The following is a 17881-nucleotide window of genomic DNA, read 5'->3' as shown; positions in this document are numbered from 1 at the left end:
CTATTACTGATGTCCTTCCTCTACCCTCAACCATCTATTACTGATGTCCTTCCTCTACCCTCAACCATCTATTACTGATGTCCTTCCTCTACCCTCAACCATCTATTACTGATGTCCTTCCTCTACCCTCAACCATCTATTACTGATGTCCTTCCTCTACCCTCAACCATCTATTACTGATGTCCTTCCTCTACCCTCAACCATCTATTACTGATGTCCTTCCTCTACCCTCAACCATCTATTACTGATGTCCTTCCTCTACCCTCAACCTCTCCCATCTATTACTGATGTCCTTCCTCTACCCTCAACCATCTATTACTGATGTCCTTCCTCTACCCTCAACCTCTCTCATCTATTACTGATGTCCTTCCTCTACCCTCAACCATCTATTACTGATGTCCTTCCTCTACCCTCAACCATCTATTACTGATGTCCTTCCTCTACCCTCAACCATCTATTACTGATGTCCTTCCTCTACCCTCAACCATCTATTACTGATGTCCTTCCTCTACCCTCAACCATCTATTACTGATGTCCTTCCTCTACCCTCACCATCTATTACTGATGTCCTTCCTCTACCCTCAACCATCTATTACTGATGTCCTTCCTCTACCCTCAACCATCTATTACTGATGTCCTTCCTCTACCCTCAACCATCTATTACTGATGTCCTTCCTCTACCCTCAACCATCTATTACTGATGTCCTTCCTCTACCCTCAACCATCTATTACTGATGTCCTTCCTCTACCCTCAACCATCTATTACTGATGTCCTTCCTCTACCCTCAACCATCTATTACTGATGTCCTTCCTCTACCCTCAACCATCTATTACTGATGTCCTTCCTCTACCCTCAACCATCTATTACTGATGTCCTTCCTCTACCCTCAACCATCTATTACTGATGTCCTTCCTCTACCCTCAACCATCTATTACTGATGTCCTTCCTCTACCCTCAACCATCTATTACTGATGTCCTTCCTCTACCCTCAACCATCTATTACTGATGTCCTTCCTCTACCCTCAACCATCTATTACTGATGTCCTTCCTCTACCCTCAACCATCTATTACTGATGTCCTTCCTCTACCCTCAACCATCTATTACTGATGTCCTTCCTCTACCCTCAACCTCTATTACTGATGTCCTTCCTCCACCCTCAACCATCTATTACTGATGTCCTTCCTCTACCCTCAACCATCTATTACTGATGTCCTTCCTCTACCCTCAACCATCTATTACTGATGTCCTTCCTCTACCCTCAACCATCTATTACTGATGTCCTTCCTCTACCCTCAACCATCTATTACTGATGTCCTTCCTCTACCCTCAACCATCTATTACTGATGTCCTTCCTCTACCCTCAACCATCTATTACTGATGACCTTCCTCTACCCTCAACCTCTCCCATCTATTACTGATGTCCTTCCTCTACCCTCAACCATCTATTACTGATGTCCTTCCTCTACCCTCAACCTCTCCCATCTATTACTGATGTCCTTCCTCTACCCTCAACCATCTATTACTGATGTCCTTCCTCTACCCTCAACCATCTATTACTGATGTCCTTCCTCTACCCTCAACCATCTATTACTGATGTCCTTCCTCTACCCTCAACCATCTATTACTGATGTCCTTCCTCTACCCTCAACCATCTATTACTGATGTCCTTCCTCTACCCTCTCCCATCTATTACTGATGTCCTTACAGTTTGATTTCTATTTGCCATTTTTAACTGTGCTGTTTCACAAAAGTTCTGATCTTTTCTAGTCTCATAGTTTCTACAGATATATATTTTTTAGCTGCGTGTGTGACATAAATCCACCATTCCAATTTATGACATCATTTATAAAAAAAAATATTTTTTTATTTTTTATTGAAAAAATAGTTATTTTTTTAAAAATATAAATTAGTATATTAGTATATTAGTATATTAGTATATATAATTAGTATATTAGGATATTAGTATATTAGTATATATAATTAGTATATTAGTATATATAATTAGTATATTAGTATATTAGTATATTAGTATATTAGTATATTAGTATATATAAGTAGTATATTAGTATATTAGTATATTAGTATATTAGTATATATAATTAGTATATTAGTATATTAGTATATTAGTATATTAGTATATTAGTATATATAATTAGTATATTAGTATATATAATTAGTATATTAGTATATTAGTATATTAGTATATTAGTATATATAAGTAGTATATTAGTATATTAGTATATTAGTATATTAGTATATATAATTAGTATATTAGTATATTAGTATATTAGTATATTAGTATATTAGTATATATAATTAGTATATTAGTATATTAGTATATTAGTATATTAGTATATTAGTATATTAGTATATATAATTAGTATATTAGTATATATAATTAGTATATTAGTATATTAGTATATTAGTATATTAGTATATTAGTATATATAAGTAGTATATTAGTATATTAGTATATTAGTATATTAGTATATTAGTATATATAATTAGTATATTAGTATATTAGTATATTAGTATATTAGTATATTAGTATATATAATTAGTATATTTGAGTTTAAACACAATATTTGTTGTATTATTTGTTCTGTCTTTTCTGGTGGATTAAACATTGCAACCAACTTTCTGTGGCTTGTTTTAAAAAATAACGATATTTTTGGAGATGATTTATTTTTCAAATAACCCGAAAGTAAGAGGTTGTAATGAAAAAGGACATTCTAGAACATGGGGTGAGACATTCTTATTAATCTGCTAGAGAACCCGTTTGGATTGAAGTATAACTTTTGAATGACTGACACCTTTAGTGAGAGATCCAGTATTTTAATAGTTAATCATTTCTGCCCTCAAAATTCACATTCATTATATACATTTTACATTTTTAATTTTGTATTGTGGTTTTAAAAGAAAACATGAATCATCAGCGTACAATGACACCTTAGTTTTTAAGACTTTATATTTATTTTTTTATTTAATTCACATTTACAGTCATTCAAGATTTATTCAATATTTAAAATGTATTCAAAATGTTTTTTAACAGATATTTAGCATTTATTTATAATATTTATATAACATTCATATATTTAAAATGTATCTACATTATTTAATATTTATTTAACAACACACACTTCTGATATCTACCTGTATCTCTCCTGTAGGTTCTGTAGTGGATCAATAAAGTTCTGATATCTACCTGTATCTCTCCTGTAGGTTCTGTAGTGGATCAATAAAGTTCTGATATCTACCTGTATCTCTCCTGTAGGTTCTGTAGTGGATCAATAAAGTTCTGATAACTACCTGTATCTCTCCTGTAGGTTCTGTAGTGGATCAATAAAGTTCTGATATCTACCTGTATCTCTCCTGTAGGTTCTGTAGTGGATCAATAAAGTTCTGATATCTACCTGTATCTCTCCTGTAGGTTCTGTAGTGGATCAATAAAGTTCTGATATCTACCTGTATCTCTCCTGTAGGTTCTGTAGTGGATCAATAAAGTTCTGATAACTACCTGTATCTCTCCTGTAGGTTCTGTAGTGGATCAATAAAGTTCTGATATCTACCTGTATCTCTCCTGTAGGTTCTGTAGTGGATCAATAAAGTTCTGATATCTACCTGTATATCTCCTGTAGGTTCTGTAGTGGATCAATAAAGTTCTGATATCTACCTGTATCTCTCCTGTAGGTTCTGTAGTGGATCAATATAGTTCTGATATCTACCTGTATCTCTCCTGTAGGTTCTGCAGTGGATCAATAAAGTTCTGATATCTACCTGTATCTCTCCTGTAGGTTCTGCAGTGGATCAATAAAGTTCTGATATCTACCTCTATCTCTTTAATGTCTTTTTCCTGTAGTTTCTGTAGTGGATCAATAAAGTTCTGATATCTACCTGTATCTCTCCTGTAGGTTCTGTAGTGGATCAATAAAGTTCTGATATCTACCTCTATCTCTTGAATGTCTTTTTCCTGTAGGTTCTGCAGTGGATCAATAAAGTTCTGATATCTACCTGTATCTCTTTAATGTCTTTTTCCTGTAGGTTCTGCAGTGGATCAATAAAGTTCTGTTTGACCTCCATATCCAGGGCATCCTTCACTTCCCCCAGCTCACCCATGGCCTCCCCAGCATCTAGGAGAGCCAGACCTGGAGGAGGGAGAGGGGAGGGAGGGAGGGAGGGGGAGGGAGGGAAGGAGGGGGAGGGAGGGGGTGGGAGAGGCAGAGGGGAGGGAGAGGGAGGGAGAGAAGGAGAGGGGGAGGGAGGGAGGGGGGGAGGGAGGGGGAGGGAGGGGGTGGGAGAGGCAGAGGGGGAGGGAGAAGGGGAGGGAGGGAAGGGAGGGAGGGAGGGGAGGGGGGGGTGGGAGAGGCAGAGGGGGAGGGAGGGGGTGGGAGAGGCAGAGGGGGAGGGAGGGAAGGAGGGGGGGGAGGGAAGGAGGGGAGGGAGAGGGTGGGAGAGGCAGAGGGGGAGGGAGAAGGGGAGGGAGGGGGTGGGAGAGGCAGAGGGAGGGGGAGGGAGGGAGGGGGAGGGAGAGGCAGAGGGGAGGGAGGGAGGGGGTGGGAGAGGCAGAGGGGGAGGGAGGGGGAGGGAAGGAGGGGGAGGGCAGAGGGGAGGGAGGGGGAGGGAAGGGGGGGGAGAGGCAGAGGGGGAGGGAGGGGGAGGGAAGGAGGGGGGGAGAGGCAGAGGGGAGGGAGGGGAGGGAAGGAGGGGGAGAGGTGACAAGATATCATATGGATATTGACTTATTAATTCATTAATTCCGGTTAAAACAGAAACAACTCAAATGTGTGTGTGTGTGTGTGTGTGTGTGTGTGTGTGTGTGTGTGTGTGTGTGTGTGTGTGTGTGTGTGTGTGTGTGTGTGTGTGTGTGTGTGTGTGTGTGTGTGTGTGTGTGTGTGTGCGTGCGTGCGTGCGTGTGTGTGTGTGTGTGTGTGTGTGTGTGTGAACACGTACCAAAGCATGACTGTTCTCCCAGCTCCCGTCCAAAGCGCTGCATGGCCTCACCCAGTAGAGTTTCAGCCTGGGGGTAACCCATCCCCTTCTCCTGTCCTCTGATCTTAGACATGGTCCCTATTAGACTCAGCTTGGCCCTGGACGCTGGTGGGAAAGGGGGGGAGAGTGAGAGAGAGAGAGGAGAGAGAGGAGAGAGAGGAGAGAGGAGAGAGAGAAAAGAGAGAAAAGAGAGAGAGAGACAGAAAAAGAAAGAGAAGAGAGAGAGAGAAGAGAGAGAGAAGAGAGAGAGAGAGACAGAGAGACAGAGAGAGAGAGAGAGAGAGAGAGAAGAGAGAAGAGAGAGAGACAAGACAGAGAGAGACAGAGAAACAGAGAGAGAGACAGAGAGAGAGAGAGAAGAGAGAGAGAGAAGAGAGAGAAAGAGAAGAGAGAGACAAGACAGAGAGAGACAGAGAAACAGAGAGAGAGACAGAGAGAGAGAGAGAAGAGAGAGAGAGAAGAGAGAGAGAGACAAGACAGAGAGAGACAGAGAAACAGAGAGAGAGACAGAGAGAGAGAGAGAAGAGAGAAGAGAGAGAGAGAAGAGAGAGAAGAGAGAGAGAGACAAGACAGAGAGAGACAGAGAAACAGAGAGAGAGACAGAGAGAGAGAAGAGAGAGAGAGAAGAGAGAGAAAGAGAGACTGAGAGAGAGAGAGAGAGAGAGAGAGAGAGAGAGAAGAGAGAAATAGAGACTGAGAGAGAGAGACAGTGTGTGTGTTGTCACCTGGATTGGGCTGTAGGTATTCTGTAGTTTTGGTCATGATGTCCAGCACTGCTCTACCAGTGGTGTCCACCTTCTACACACACACACACACACACACACATTTCACGTTACATGGTTTGTGTATCCAGTTGTTCTGACAGTGACTACCAGTCAGTTCACTAAGGTAGGTAAGACCATAGGAATGTAATGAATGAATGTGGTAACAACACCAGCTAGTCAACCTTCCTCAGTAAATCATGGATATCAGTGCTAGTAAGAGTAAGTCTACCTCAACAAGGTAATGCTAAAAACAAGGCAATGCTAAAAACAAGGCAATGCTAAAAACAAGTTAATGCTTTTTAAAAACAAGGTAATGCTAAAAACAAGGCAATGCTAAAAACAAGGCAATGCTAAAAACAAGGCAATGCTAAAAACAAGGCAATGCTAAAAACAAGGCAATGCTAAAAACAAGGCAATGCTAAAAACAAGTTAATGCTAAAAACAAGGTAATGCTAAAAACAAGGCAATGCTAAAAACAAGTTAATGCTAAAAACAAGGCAATGCTAAAAACAAGGCAATGCTAAAAACAAGTTAATGCTTTTTAAAAACAAGGTAATGCTAAAAACAAGGCAATGCTAAAAACAAGGCAATGCTAAAAACAAGTTAATGCTAAAAACAAGGTAATGCTAAAAACAAGGCAATGCTAAAAACAAGTTAATGCTAAAAACAAGGCAATGCTAAAAACAAGGCAATGCTAAAAACAAGTTAATGCTAAAAACAAGGTAATGCTAAAAACAAGGCAATGCTAAAAACAAGTTAATGCTAAAAACAAGGCAATGCTAAAAACAAGGCAATGCTAAAAACAAGGCAATGCTAAAAACAAGGCAATGCTAAAAACAAGTTAATGCTAAAAACAAGGTAATGCTAAAAACAAGGCAATGCTAAAAACAAGTTAATGCTAAAAACAAGGCAATGCTAAAAACAAGGCAATGCTAAAAACAAGTTAATGCTTTTTAAAAACAAGGTAATGCTAAAAACAAGGCAATGCTAAAAACAAGTTAATGCTTTTTAAAAACAAGGTAATGCTAAAAACAAGGCAATGCTAAAAACAAGTTAATGCTTTTTAAAAACAAGGTAATGCTAAAAACAAGGCAATGCTAAAAACAAGTTAATGCTTTTTAAAAACAAGGTAATGCTAAAAACAAGGCAATGCTAAAAACAAGGCAATGCTAAAAACAAGTTAATGCTAAAAACAAGGCAATGCTAAAAACAAGGCAATGCTAAAAACAAGGCAATGCTAAAAACAAGGCAATGCTAAAAACAAGGCAATGCTAAAAACAAGTTAATGCTAAAAACAAGGTAATGCTAAAAACAAGGCAATGCTAAAAACAAGTTAATGCTAAAAACAAGGCAATGCTAAAAACAAGTTAATGCTAAAAACAAGGCAATGCTAAAAACAAGGCAATGCTAAAAACAAGGCAATGCTAAAAACAAGGCAATGCTAAAAACAAGGCAATGCTAAAAACAAGTTAATGCTAAAAACAAGGTAATGCTAAAAACAAGGCAATGCTAAAAACAAGTTAATGCTAAAAACAAGGCAATGCTAAAAACAAGGCAATGCTAAAAACAAGTTAATGCTTTTTAAAAACAAGGTAATGCTAAAAACAAGGCAATGCTAAAAACAAGTTAATGCTTTTTAAAAACAAGGTAATGCTAAAAACAAGGCAATGCTAAAAACAAGGCAATGCTAAAAACAAGTTAATGCTTTTTAAAAACAAGGTAATGCTAAAAACAAGGCAATGCTAAAAACAAGTTAATGCTTTTTAAAAACAAGGTAATGCTAAAAACAAGGCAATGCTAAAAACAAGTTAATGCTTTTTAAAAACAAGGTAATGCTAAAAACAAGGCAATGCTAAAAACAAGTTAATGCTTTTTAAAAACAAGGTAATGCTAAAAACAAGGTAATGCTAAAAACAAGGCAATGCTAAAAACAAGGCAATGCTAAAAACAAGTTAATGCTTTTTAAAAACAAGGTAATGCTAAAAACAAGGCAATGCTAAAAACAAGTTAATGCTTTTTAAAAACAAGGTAATGCTAAAAACAAGGCAATGCTAAAAACAAGTTAATGCTTTTTAAAAACAAGGTAATGCTAAAAACAAGGCAATGCTAAAAACAAGTTAATGCTAAAAACAAGGTAATGCTAAAAACAAGGCAATGCTAAAAACAAGTTAATGCTTTTTAAAAACAAGGTAATGCTAAAAACAAGGTAATGCTAAAAACAAGGTAATGCTAAAACAAGGTAATGCTAAATACAAGGTAATGCTAAAACAGGTTAATGCTAAAAACAAGGTAATGCTAAATACAAGGTAATGCTAAATACAAGGTAATGCTAAATACAAGGTAATGCTAAAAACAAGGTAATGTTAAAACAAGGTAATGCTAAATACAAGGTAATGCTAAAACAGGTTAATGCTAAAAACAAGACAATGCTTTTTTTTAAACAAGGTCATGCTAAAACAAGGTTATGCCTTTTTAAAACAAGGTAATGTTATAAAAAAGCAATGCTAAAAAAGGTAATGCTAAAAGGCAATGCTTTAAAAAAGTAGTGCAAAAAACAAGGTAATGCTAAATACAAGGTAATGCTAAAACAAGGTAATGCTAAATACAAGGTAATGCTAAAACAAGGTAATGCTAAATACAAGGTAATGCTAAATACAAGGTAATGCTAAATACAAGGTAATGCTAAAACAAGGTCATGCTAAATACAAGGTAATGCTAAAACAGGTTAATGCTAAAAACAAGGTAATGCTTTTTTTAAACAAGGTAATGCTAAAAACAAGTTCATATCTAAAAGCAACTAACACACAGTATTGCTATGTACAGAATAACAGAATGATGACCTTTTCCATCTGAAGGAAGTCATCATCAAGTTTGGTTCCTTCTGCTCCTCCAACCTTCTCACTGACTTTCTACAGGGAGAGAGAGAGCAAAGGAAAGAGAGAGACAGAGAGAGAGAAGGAAAGATAGAGACAGAGAGAGAGAGAGAAGGAAAGAAAGAAGGAAAGATAGAGACACAGAGAGAGAGAAGGAAAGATAGAGACAGAGAGAGAGAAGGAGAGAAGGAAAGAGAGAAGGAAAGAGAGAGACAGAGAGAGAGAAGGAAAGATAGAGACAGAGAGAGAGAAGGAAAGATAGAGACAGAGAGAGAGAAGGAGAGAAGGAAAGAGAGAGACAGAGAGAGAGAAGGAACAGAGGGAAGGAAACAGAGAGAGAGAGAGACAGAGAGAGAAGTACAACGTAAAACACCAAATAACATATGCAAAGCAGAATTAGGCCGATACCCACTAATTATTCAAATCCAGAAAAGACACATTAAGTTCTACAACCACCTAAAAGGAAGCGATTTCCAAACCTTCCATAACAAAGCCATCACCTACAGAGAGATGAACCTGGAGAAGAGTCCCCTAAGCAAGCCGGTCCTGGGGCTCTGTTCACAAACACAAACAGACCCCACAGAGCCCCAGGACAGCAGCACAATTAGACCCAATCAAATCATGAGAAAACAAAAAGATAATTACTTGACATATTGGAAAGAATTAACCAAAAATTAGAGCAAACTAGAATGCTGTTTGTCCCTAAACAGAGAGTACACAGTGGCAGAATACCTGACCACTGTGACTGACCCAAACTTAAGGATTTATATATATAACCCTTTATTTAACCAGGTATTTATATATATAACCCTTTATTTAACCAGGTATTTATATATATAACCCTTTATTTAACCAGGTATTTATATATATAACCCTTTATTTAACCAGGTATTTATATATATAACCCTTTATTTAACCAGGTATTTATATATATAACCCTTTATTTAACCAGGTATTTATATATATAACCCTTTATTTAACCAGGTATTTATATATATATAACCCTTTATTTAACCAGGTATTTATATATATAACCCTTTATTTAACCAGGTATTTATATATATAACCCTAACCCTTTATTTAACCAGGTATTTATATATATAACCCTAACCCTTTATTTAACCAGGTATTTATATATATATATATATAACCCTTTATTTAACCAGGTATTTATATATATAACCCTTTATTTAACCAGGTATTTATATATATATAACCCTAACCCTTTATTTAACCAGGTATTTATATATATAACCCTTTATTTAACCAGGTATTTATATATATAACCCTTTATTTAACCAGGTATTTATATATATAACCCTTTATTTAACCAGGTATTTATATATATAACCCTTTATTTAACCAGGTATTTATATATATAACCCTTTATTTAACCAGGTATTTATATATATAACCCTAACCCTTTATTTAACCAGGTATTTATATATATAACCCTTTATTTAACCAGGTATTTATATATATAACCCTAACCCTTTATTTAACCAGGTATTTATATATATAACCCTAACCCTTTATTTAACCAGGTATTTATATATATAACCCTTTATTTAACCAGGTATTTATATATATAACCCTAACCCTTTATTTAACCAGGTATTTATATATATAACCCTTTATTTAACCAGGTATTTATATATAACCCTAACCCTTTATTTAACCAGGTATTTATATATATAACCCTTTATTTAACCAGGTATTTATATATATAACCCTAACCCTTTATTTAACCAGGTATTTATATATATAACCCTTTATTTAACCAGGTATTTATATATATAACCCTTTATTTAACCAGGTATGTATATATATAACCCTTTATTTAACCAGGTATTTATATATATAACCCTTTATTTAACCAGGTATTTATATATATAACCCTTTATTTAACCAGGTATTTATATATATAACCCTTTATTTAACCAGGTATTTATATATATAACCCTTTATTTAACCAGGTATTTATATATATATAACCCTTTATTTAACCAGGTATTTATATATATAACCCTTTATTTAACCAGGTATTTATATATATAACCCTAACCCTTTATTTAACCAGGTATTTATATATATAACCCTAACCCTTTATTTAACCAGGTATTTATATATATATATAACCCTTTATTTAACCAGGTATTTATATATATAACCCTTTATTTAACCAGGTATTTATATATATAACCCTTTATTTAACCAGGTATTTATATATATATATAACCCTAACCCTTTATTTAACCAGGTATTTATATATATAACCCTTTATTTAACCAGGTATTTATATATATAACCCTTTATTTAACCAGGTATTTATATATATAACCCTTTATTTAACCAGGTATTTATATATATAACCCTTTATTTAACCAGGTATTTATATATATAACCCTTTATTTAACCAGGTATTTATATATATAACCCTAACCCTTTATTTAACCAGGTATTTATATATATAACCCTTTATTTAACCAGGTATTTATATATATAACCCTAACCCTTTATTTAACCAGGTATTTATATATATAACCCTAACCCTTTATTTAACCAGGTATTTATATATATAACCCTTTATTTAACCAGGTATTTATATATATAACCCTAACCCTTTATTTAACCAGGTATTTATATATATAACCCTTTATTTAACCAGGTATTTATATATAACCCTAACCCTTTATTTAACCAGGTATTTATATATATAACCCTTTATTTAACCAGGTATTTATATATATAACCCTAACCCTTTATTTAACCAGGTATTTATATATATAACCCTTTATTTAACCAGGTATTTATATATATAACCCTTTATTTAACCAGGTATTTATATATATAACCCTAACCCTTTATTTAACCAGGTATTTATATATATAACCCTTTATTTAACCAGGTATTTATATATATAACCCTTTATTTAACCAGGTATTTATATATATAACCCTTTATTTAACCAGGTATTTATATATATAACCCTTTATTTAACCAGGTATTTATATATATAACCCTTTATTTAACCAGGTATTTATATATATAACCCTTTATTTAACCAGGTATTTATATATATAACCCTTTATTTAACCAGGTATTTATATATATAACCCTAACCCTTTATTTAACCAGGTATTTATATATATAACCCTTTATTTAACCAGGTATTTATATATATAACCCTTTATTTAACCAGGTATTTATATATATATAACCCTTTATTTAACCAGGTATTTATATATATAACCCTTTATTTAACCAGGTATTTATATATATAACCCTTTATTTAACCAGGTATTTATATATATAACCCTTTATTTAACCAGGTATTTATATATATAACCCTTTATTTAACCAGGTATTTATATATATAACCCTAACCCTTTATTTAACCAGGTATTTATATATATAACCCTTTATTTAACCAGGTATTTATATATATAACCCTAACCCTTTATTTAACCAGGTATTTATATATATATAACCCTTTATTTAACCAGGTATTTATATATATAACCCTAACCCTTTATTTAACCAGGTATTTATATATATATAACCCTAACCCTTTATTTAACCAGGTATTTATATATATAACCCTTTATTTAACCAGGTATTTATATATATAACCCTTTATTTAACCAGGTATTTATATATATAACCCTAACCCTTTATTTAACCAGGTATTTATATATATAACCCTTTATTTAACCAGGTATTTATATATATAACCCTAACCCTTTATTTAACCAGGTATTTATATATATATATAACCCTTTATTTAACCAGGTATTTATATATATAACCCTTTATTTAACCAGGTATTTATATATATAACCCTAACCCTTTATTTAACCAGGTATTTATATATATAACCCTAACCCTTTATTTAACCAGGTATTTATATATATAACCCTTTATTTAACCAGGTATTTATATATATAACCCTAACCCTTTATTTAACCAGGTATTTATATATATATATAACCCTTTATTTAACCAGGTATTTATATATATAACCCTTTATTTAACCAGGTATTTATATATATAACCCTAACCCTTTATTTAACCAGGTATTTATATATATAACCCTTTATTTAACCAGGTATTTATATATATAACCCTAACCCTTTATTTAACCAGGTATTTATATATATATAACCCTTTATTTAACCAGGTATTTATATATATAACCCTAACCCTTTATTTAACCAGGTATTTATATATATATAACCCTAACCCTTTATTTAACCAGGTATTTATATATATAACCCTTTATTTAACCAGGTATTTATATATATAACCCTTTATTTAACCAGGTATTTATATATATAACCCTTTATTTAACCAGGTATTTATATATATATAACCCTTTATTTAACCAGGTATTTATATATATAACCCTTTATTTAACCAGGTATTTATATATATAACCCTAACCCTTTATTTAACCAGGTATTTATATATATAACCCTAACCCTTTATTTAACCAGGTATTTATATATATAACCCTTTATTTAACCAGGTATTTATATATATAACCCTAACCCTTTATTTAACCAGGTAGGCTAGTCTCATTTACAAATGCGACCTGGCCAAGATAAAGCAAAGCAGTTTGACACAAACAACAACACAGAGTTACACATGGAATAAACAAACATACAGTCACAATAGAAAAGTCTATATACAATGAGTGCAAATGAGGTGAGACAATAAATAGGCCATATAGTGGCAAAGTTATTACAATTTAACAATTAAACACTGGAATGGTAGATGTGCAGAAGATGAATGTGCAAGTAGAGATACTGGGGTGCAAAGGAGGATATGGGGATGAGGTAGATGGGTGGGCTGTTTACAGATGGGATTTTGTGACCTGTTGCCACAAGAAAAGATCAACCAGTGAAGAACAAACACCATTGTAAATACAACCCATATTTATGCTTATTTATTTTCCCTTTTGTACATCGTTACAACACTGTATAGAGACATAATATGACATTTGTAATGTCTTTATTCTTTTGGAACTTCTGTGAGTTCATTTTTTGTTGTTTATTTCACTTTAATTTATTGTCTTGCTTTGGCAATATAACCATATGTTTCCCATGCCAATAAAGACCTTAAATTCAATTGAGAGAGAGGAGATGGAGAGAAAAAGAGAGCGAGCGGGATGGAGAGAGAGAAGAGAGAGAGAGAGAGACAGAGAGAGAGAGAGAGAGAGAGAGACAGAGAGAGAGAGACAGAGAGAGAGAGAGAGAGAGAGAGAGAGAGAGACAGAGAGAGACAGACAGAAAGAGAGACAGAGAGAGAGAGAGAGTGAGAGAGAGAGAGAGAACACAGAGAGAGAGACAGAGAGAGAGAGAGACAGAGAGAGAGAGAGAGAGAGAGAGAGAGAGAGAGAGAGAGAGAGAGAGAGAGAGAGAGAGAGAGAGAGAGAGAGAGAGAGAGAGAGAGAGACAGAGAGAGAGAGAGACAGAGAGAGAGAGAGACAGAGAGAGAGAGAGAGACAGAGAGAGAGAGAGACAGAGAGAGAGAGAGAGAGAGAGAGAGAGAGAGAGAGAGAGAGAGAGAGAGAGAGAGAGAGAGAGAGAGAGAGAGACAGAGAGAGAGAGAGAGAGAGAGAGAGAGAGAGAGAGAGAGAGAGAGAGAGAGAGAGAGAGAGAGAGAGAGAGAGAGAGAGAGACTGACACAAACACATTAAGACGAGTGAGCTAAGACGGCCATAGTCAATATAACTATTTGTTCAGCACTTTTGAAATGTACAGAGACAGAATTCAGAACATGGACCGTTCTTACAGTGTTCTCCCTGTACACCAAGTCAGAACCATAGGATAAATAAAGGGGGCATACAAGCAGGCAATGAAAGCTCTTACAATATTCGATGATGACATTTCTCTAAAACAGGTTATAGGCTACATGTGCACCACCAAGTCAGATCAGTAGGCGGAACTATGAGGGGAAAATAGACCAAATTATTAGGGTGAGACACATGGGCTACTAACATCTTACTACACAACATACACTTAGTATTACTTTCGTAGCTACAGTAACACATCTGCCTGGCATATTACATCATTTATGCAGCAGCATAAAATACATTTTTGGACCTTGTTGTGCTGTGCTCATGTAACAGTATAGACTTTACGTTCGTCCCCTTGACCCGGACCTGGGCGCGAACCAGGGACGCTATGCACACGTCAACACTCTTAGCATCGTTACCCATCACTCCACAAAAGCCACAGCCCTTGCAGAGAAATGGGGATCCACTACTTCAAGGTCTCAGAGCAAGTGACGTCACCGATTGAAACGCTTTTTAGCACCACACCACCGCTAACTAGCTAGCCGTTTCACATCCGTTACACTAGCTAAGATTTTGAAAGTATGATGTTGACACGATCAGTCCACATTACCAACCCCTACGCTCTGTATTTTCTGCTGGCTGCCCCACCACCACAGAAAAGCACTGACTGAAACATCCGCATTTTGGAGCTGCTTTAATCAAGAAAGCAAAAAAAAGAGAACCTGATTGTATGCAGCTTTATTAACTCAAATAATGTTTTTATTTTTTTACATTGTTTGCAACTGATATGTGACACTTATTAATGCCAAAAAAACAGGCAACCCCCCCCCCCCAAAAATGTGAGGCTCTGCCCCACCTTCCCACTGGGCACACGTACACAATCCATGTCTCAATAGTGTCAAGGCTTAAAAATCCTTCTTTATCCCGTCTCCTCCCCTTCATCTACACTGACTGAAGTGGATTTAACAAGTGACATCAATAAGGGATCATAGCTTTCACCTGGATTCACCTGGTCAGTCTACGTCATGGAAAGAGCAGGTGTTCTTAATGTTTTGTCCACCCAGTGTATGTTCTACAAAGATACATTTCTATTGCATCCTTTGGAACGGGCTCGCCATGTAGGCTAGTGATGGTATGTTAGGCCTATGGGTGTGGGAGCCAGCCACAGATACATAGACAATGTAGCCTAACGATATTGTGTCTTTAACATCTCAATCACAATCGAAACAAAAATAGTCTACCCGATCGAGGTACCGATAGAGACACAGAACCGGTAACAGAAACCTACCTGGGTGGCTTTGTGGAACTGCTTTTTCAGCCCCGCGACAGACATCGCTCTAGTTCCACCAGATGTCCCCTTGCGTTCACCAAGTAATCCACGATTATCCACCCTCTGGGTTTCAAAACAAGGAATTATAATCCGCTCTTCTTTCTATCGAGTGTTTTGCCGTTGCGTAGACTAGTCTACACTGGTGTCCCCTCGTCATAACAGAATGAATCGCTCTGTCCAAATAGAACCAGCGAAATCATTCGGACTGGCACCCCATGCTATCTGGTATCCTTGGGACGTCCATTATTTTTTTTATATATTTTTTTTAAACCTTTATGGTTCATGGGCAGAACGACAGATTTCTAACTTGTCAGCTCGGGGATTTGAACTTGCAACCTTCCGCTTACAAGTCCAACGCTCTAACCACTAGGCTACCCTGCCACTCCATTGAAGTCCCTACCCCATTGAAGTTGACATTTCAAATAGTTAAGGTAAGGGTTGTGGGCAGAACGACAGATTTCTAACTTGTCAGCTCGGGGATTTGAACTTGCAACCTTCCGCTTACAAGTCCAACGCTCTAACCACTAGGCTACCCTGCCACTCCATTGAAGTCCCTACCCCATTGAAGTTGACATTTCAAATAGTTAAGGTAAGGTTAGGTTAGGGTTGTGGATAAGGTTAGGTTAGGGTTGTGGATAAGGTTAGGTAAGGGTTGTGGATAAGGTTAGGTAAGGGTTGTGGATAAGGTTAGGTAAGGGTTGTGGATAAGGTTAGGTAAGGGTTGTGGATAAGGTTAGGTAAGGGTTGTGGATAAGGTTAGGTTAGGGTTGTGGATAAGGTTAGGTTAGGGTTGTGGATAAGGTTAGGTAAGGGTTGTGGATAAGGTTAGGTTAGGGTTGTGGATAAGGTTAGGTAAGGGTTGTGGATAAGGTTAGGTAAGGGTTGTGGATAAGGTTAGGTAAGGGTTGTGGATAAGGTTAGGTTAGGGTTGTGGATAAGGTTAGGTTAGGGTTGTGGATAAGGTTAGGTTAGGGTTGTGGATAAGGTTAGGGTTTAGGCAGGGCCTGATTTTGGGATGAAAGGAGTGCATGAAGTCGATCCGTTAGACTACGTTCACCGAAATTCACAAATGACATTATGCCATAAACCCTAGGGTTAAAACCCTAACCCTAAACCCTAGGGTTAAAACCCTAACCCTAAACCCTAGGGTTATAACCCTACCCCTAACCCTAACTACATTATGCTATAAACCCTAGGGTTATAACCCTAACCCTAACTACATTATGCTATAAACCCTAGGGTTATAACCCTAACCCTAACCCAAATTACATTATGCTATAAACCCTAGGGTTATAACCCTAACCCTAACCCAAATGACATTATTCTATAAACCCTAGGGTTATAACCCTAACCCTAACCGAATGACATTATGCTATAAACCCTAGGGTTATAACCCTAACCCTAACCGAATGACATTATGCTATAAACCCTAGGGTTATAACCCTAACCCTAACCCTAAACCCTAGGGTTATAACCCTAACCCTAACCAAATGACATTATGCTATAAACCCTAGGGTTATAACCCTAACCCTAACCCAAATGACATTATGCTATAAACCCTAGGGTTATAACCCTAACCCTAAACCCTAGGGTTATAACCCTTACCCTAAACCCTAGGGTTATAACCCTAACCCTAACCCCTAGGGTTATAACCCTAACCCCTAGGGTTATAACCCTTACCCTAAACCCTAGGGTTATAACCCTAACCCTAACCCCTAACCCTAACCAAATGACATTATGCTATAAGCCCTAGGGTTATAACCCTAACCCTAACCAAATGACATTATGCTATAAACCCTAGGGTTATAACCCTAACCCTAACCCAAATGACATTATGCTATAAACCCTAGGGTTATAACCCTAACCCCAACCCTAACCCCTAGGGTTATAACCCTAACCCTAACCCCTAACCCAAATGACATTATGCTATAAACCCTAGGGTTATAACCCTAACCCTAACCAAATGACATTATGCCATAAACCCTAGGGTTATAACCCTAACCCTAACCAAATGACATTATGCTATAAACCCTAGGGTTATAACCCTAACCCTAACCCAAATGACATTATGCTATAAACCCTAGGGTTATAACCCTAACCCCAACCCTAACCCCTAGGGTTAT

General features: G+C 36.1%; 1 protein-coding gene across 1 annotated transcript in view; it reads right to left on the bottom strand.

The window, feature by feature from the left end:
* The window catches only part of LOC124013929 (endophilin-A1-like), a gene marked incomplete at its 3' end in the record, with an annotated part of 17949 nt that extends 1981 nt beyond the window's left edge, over positions 1-15968 (bottom strand). The window contains exons 1-5 of the mRNA XM_046328501.1: positions 15717-15968; positions 8596-8664; positions 5717-5789; positions 4953-5096; positions 4014-4147 (exon numbers count right to left, since the gene is read on the bottom strand). Of these exons, the coding sequence (XP_046184457.1) occupies positions 4014-4147; positions 4953-5096; positions 5717-5789; positions 8596-8664; positions 15717-15761 (465 nt within the window). The remainder of the gene's footprint in view (positions 1-4013; positions 4148-4952; positions 5097-5716; positions 5790-8595; positions 8665-15716) is intronic.
* Between the last annotated feature and the right edge of the window lie 1913 nt (positions 15969-17881).

This window comes from Oncorhynchus gorbuscha, linkage group LG25 (genome assembly GCF_021184085.1).
Source record: "Oncorhynchus gorbuscha isolate QuinsamMale2020 ecotype Even-year linkage group LG25, OgorEven_v1.0, whole genome shotgun sequence".
NCBI lineage: Eukaryota > Metazoa > Chordata > Actinopteri > Salmoniformes > Salmonidae > Oncorhynchus > Oncorhynchus gorbuscha.
The sequence above is the reverse complement of the archived record's forward strand: the minus strand, read 5'-3'. Positions and strand labels throughout refer to the sequence as shown.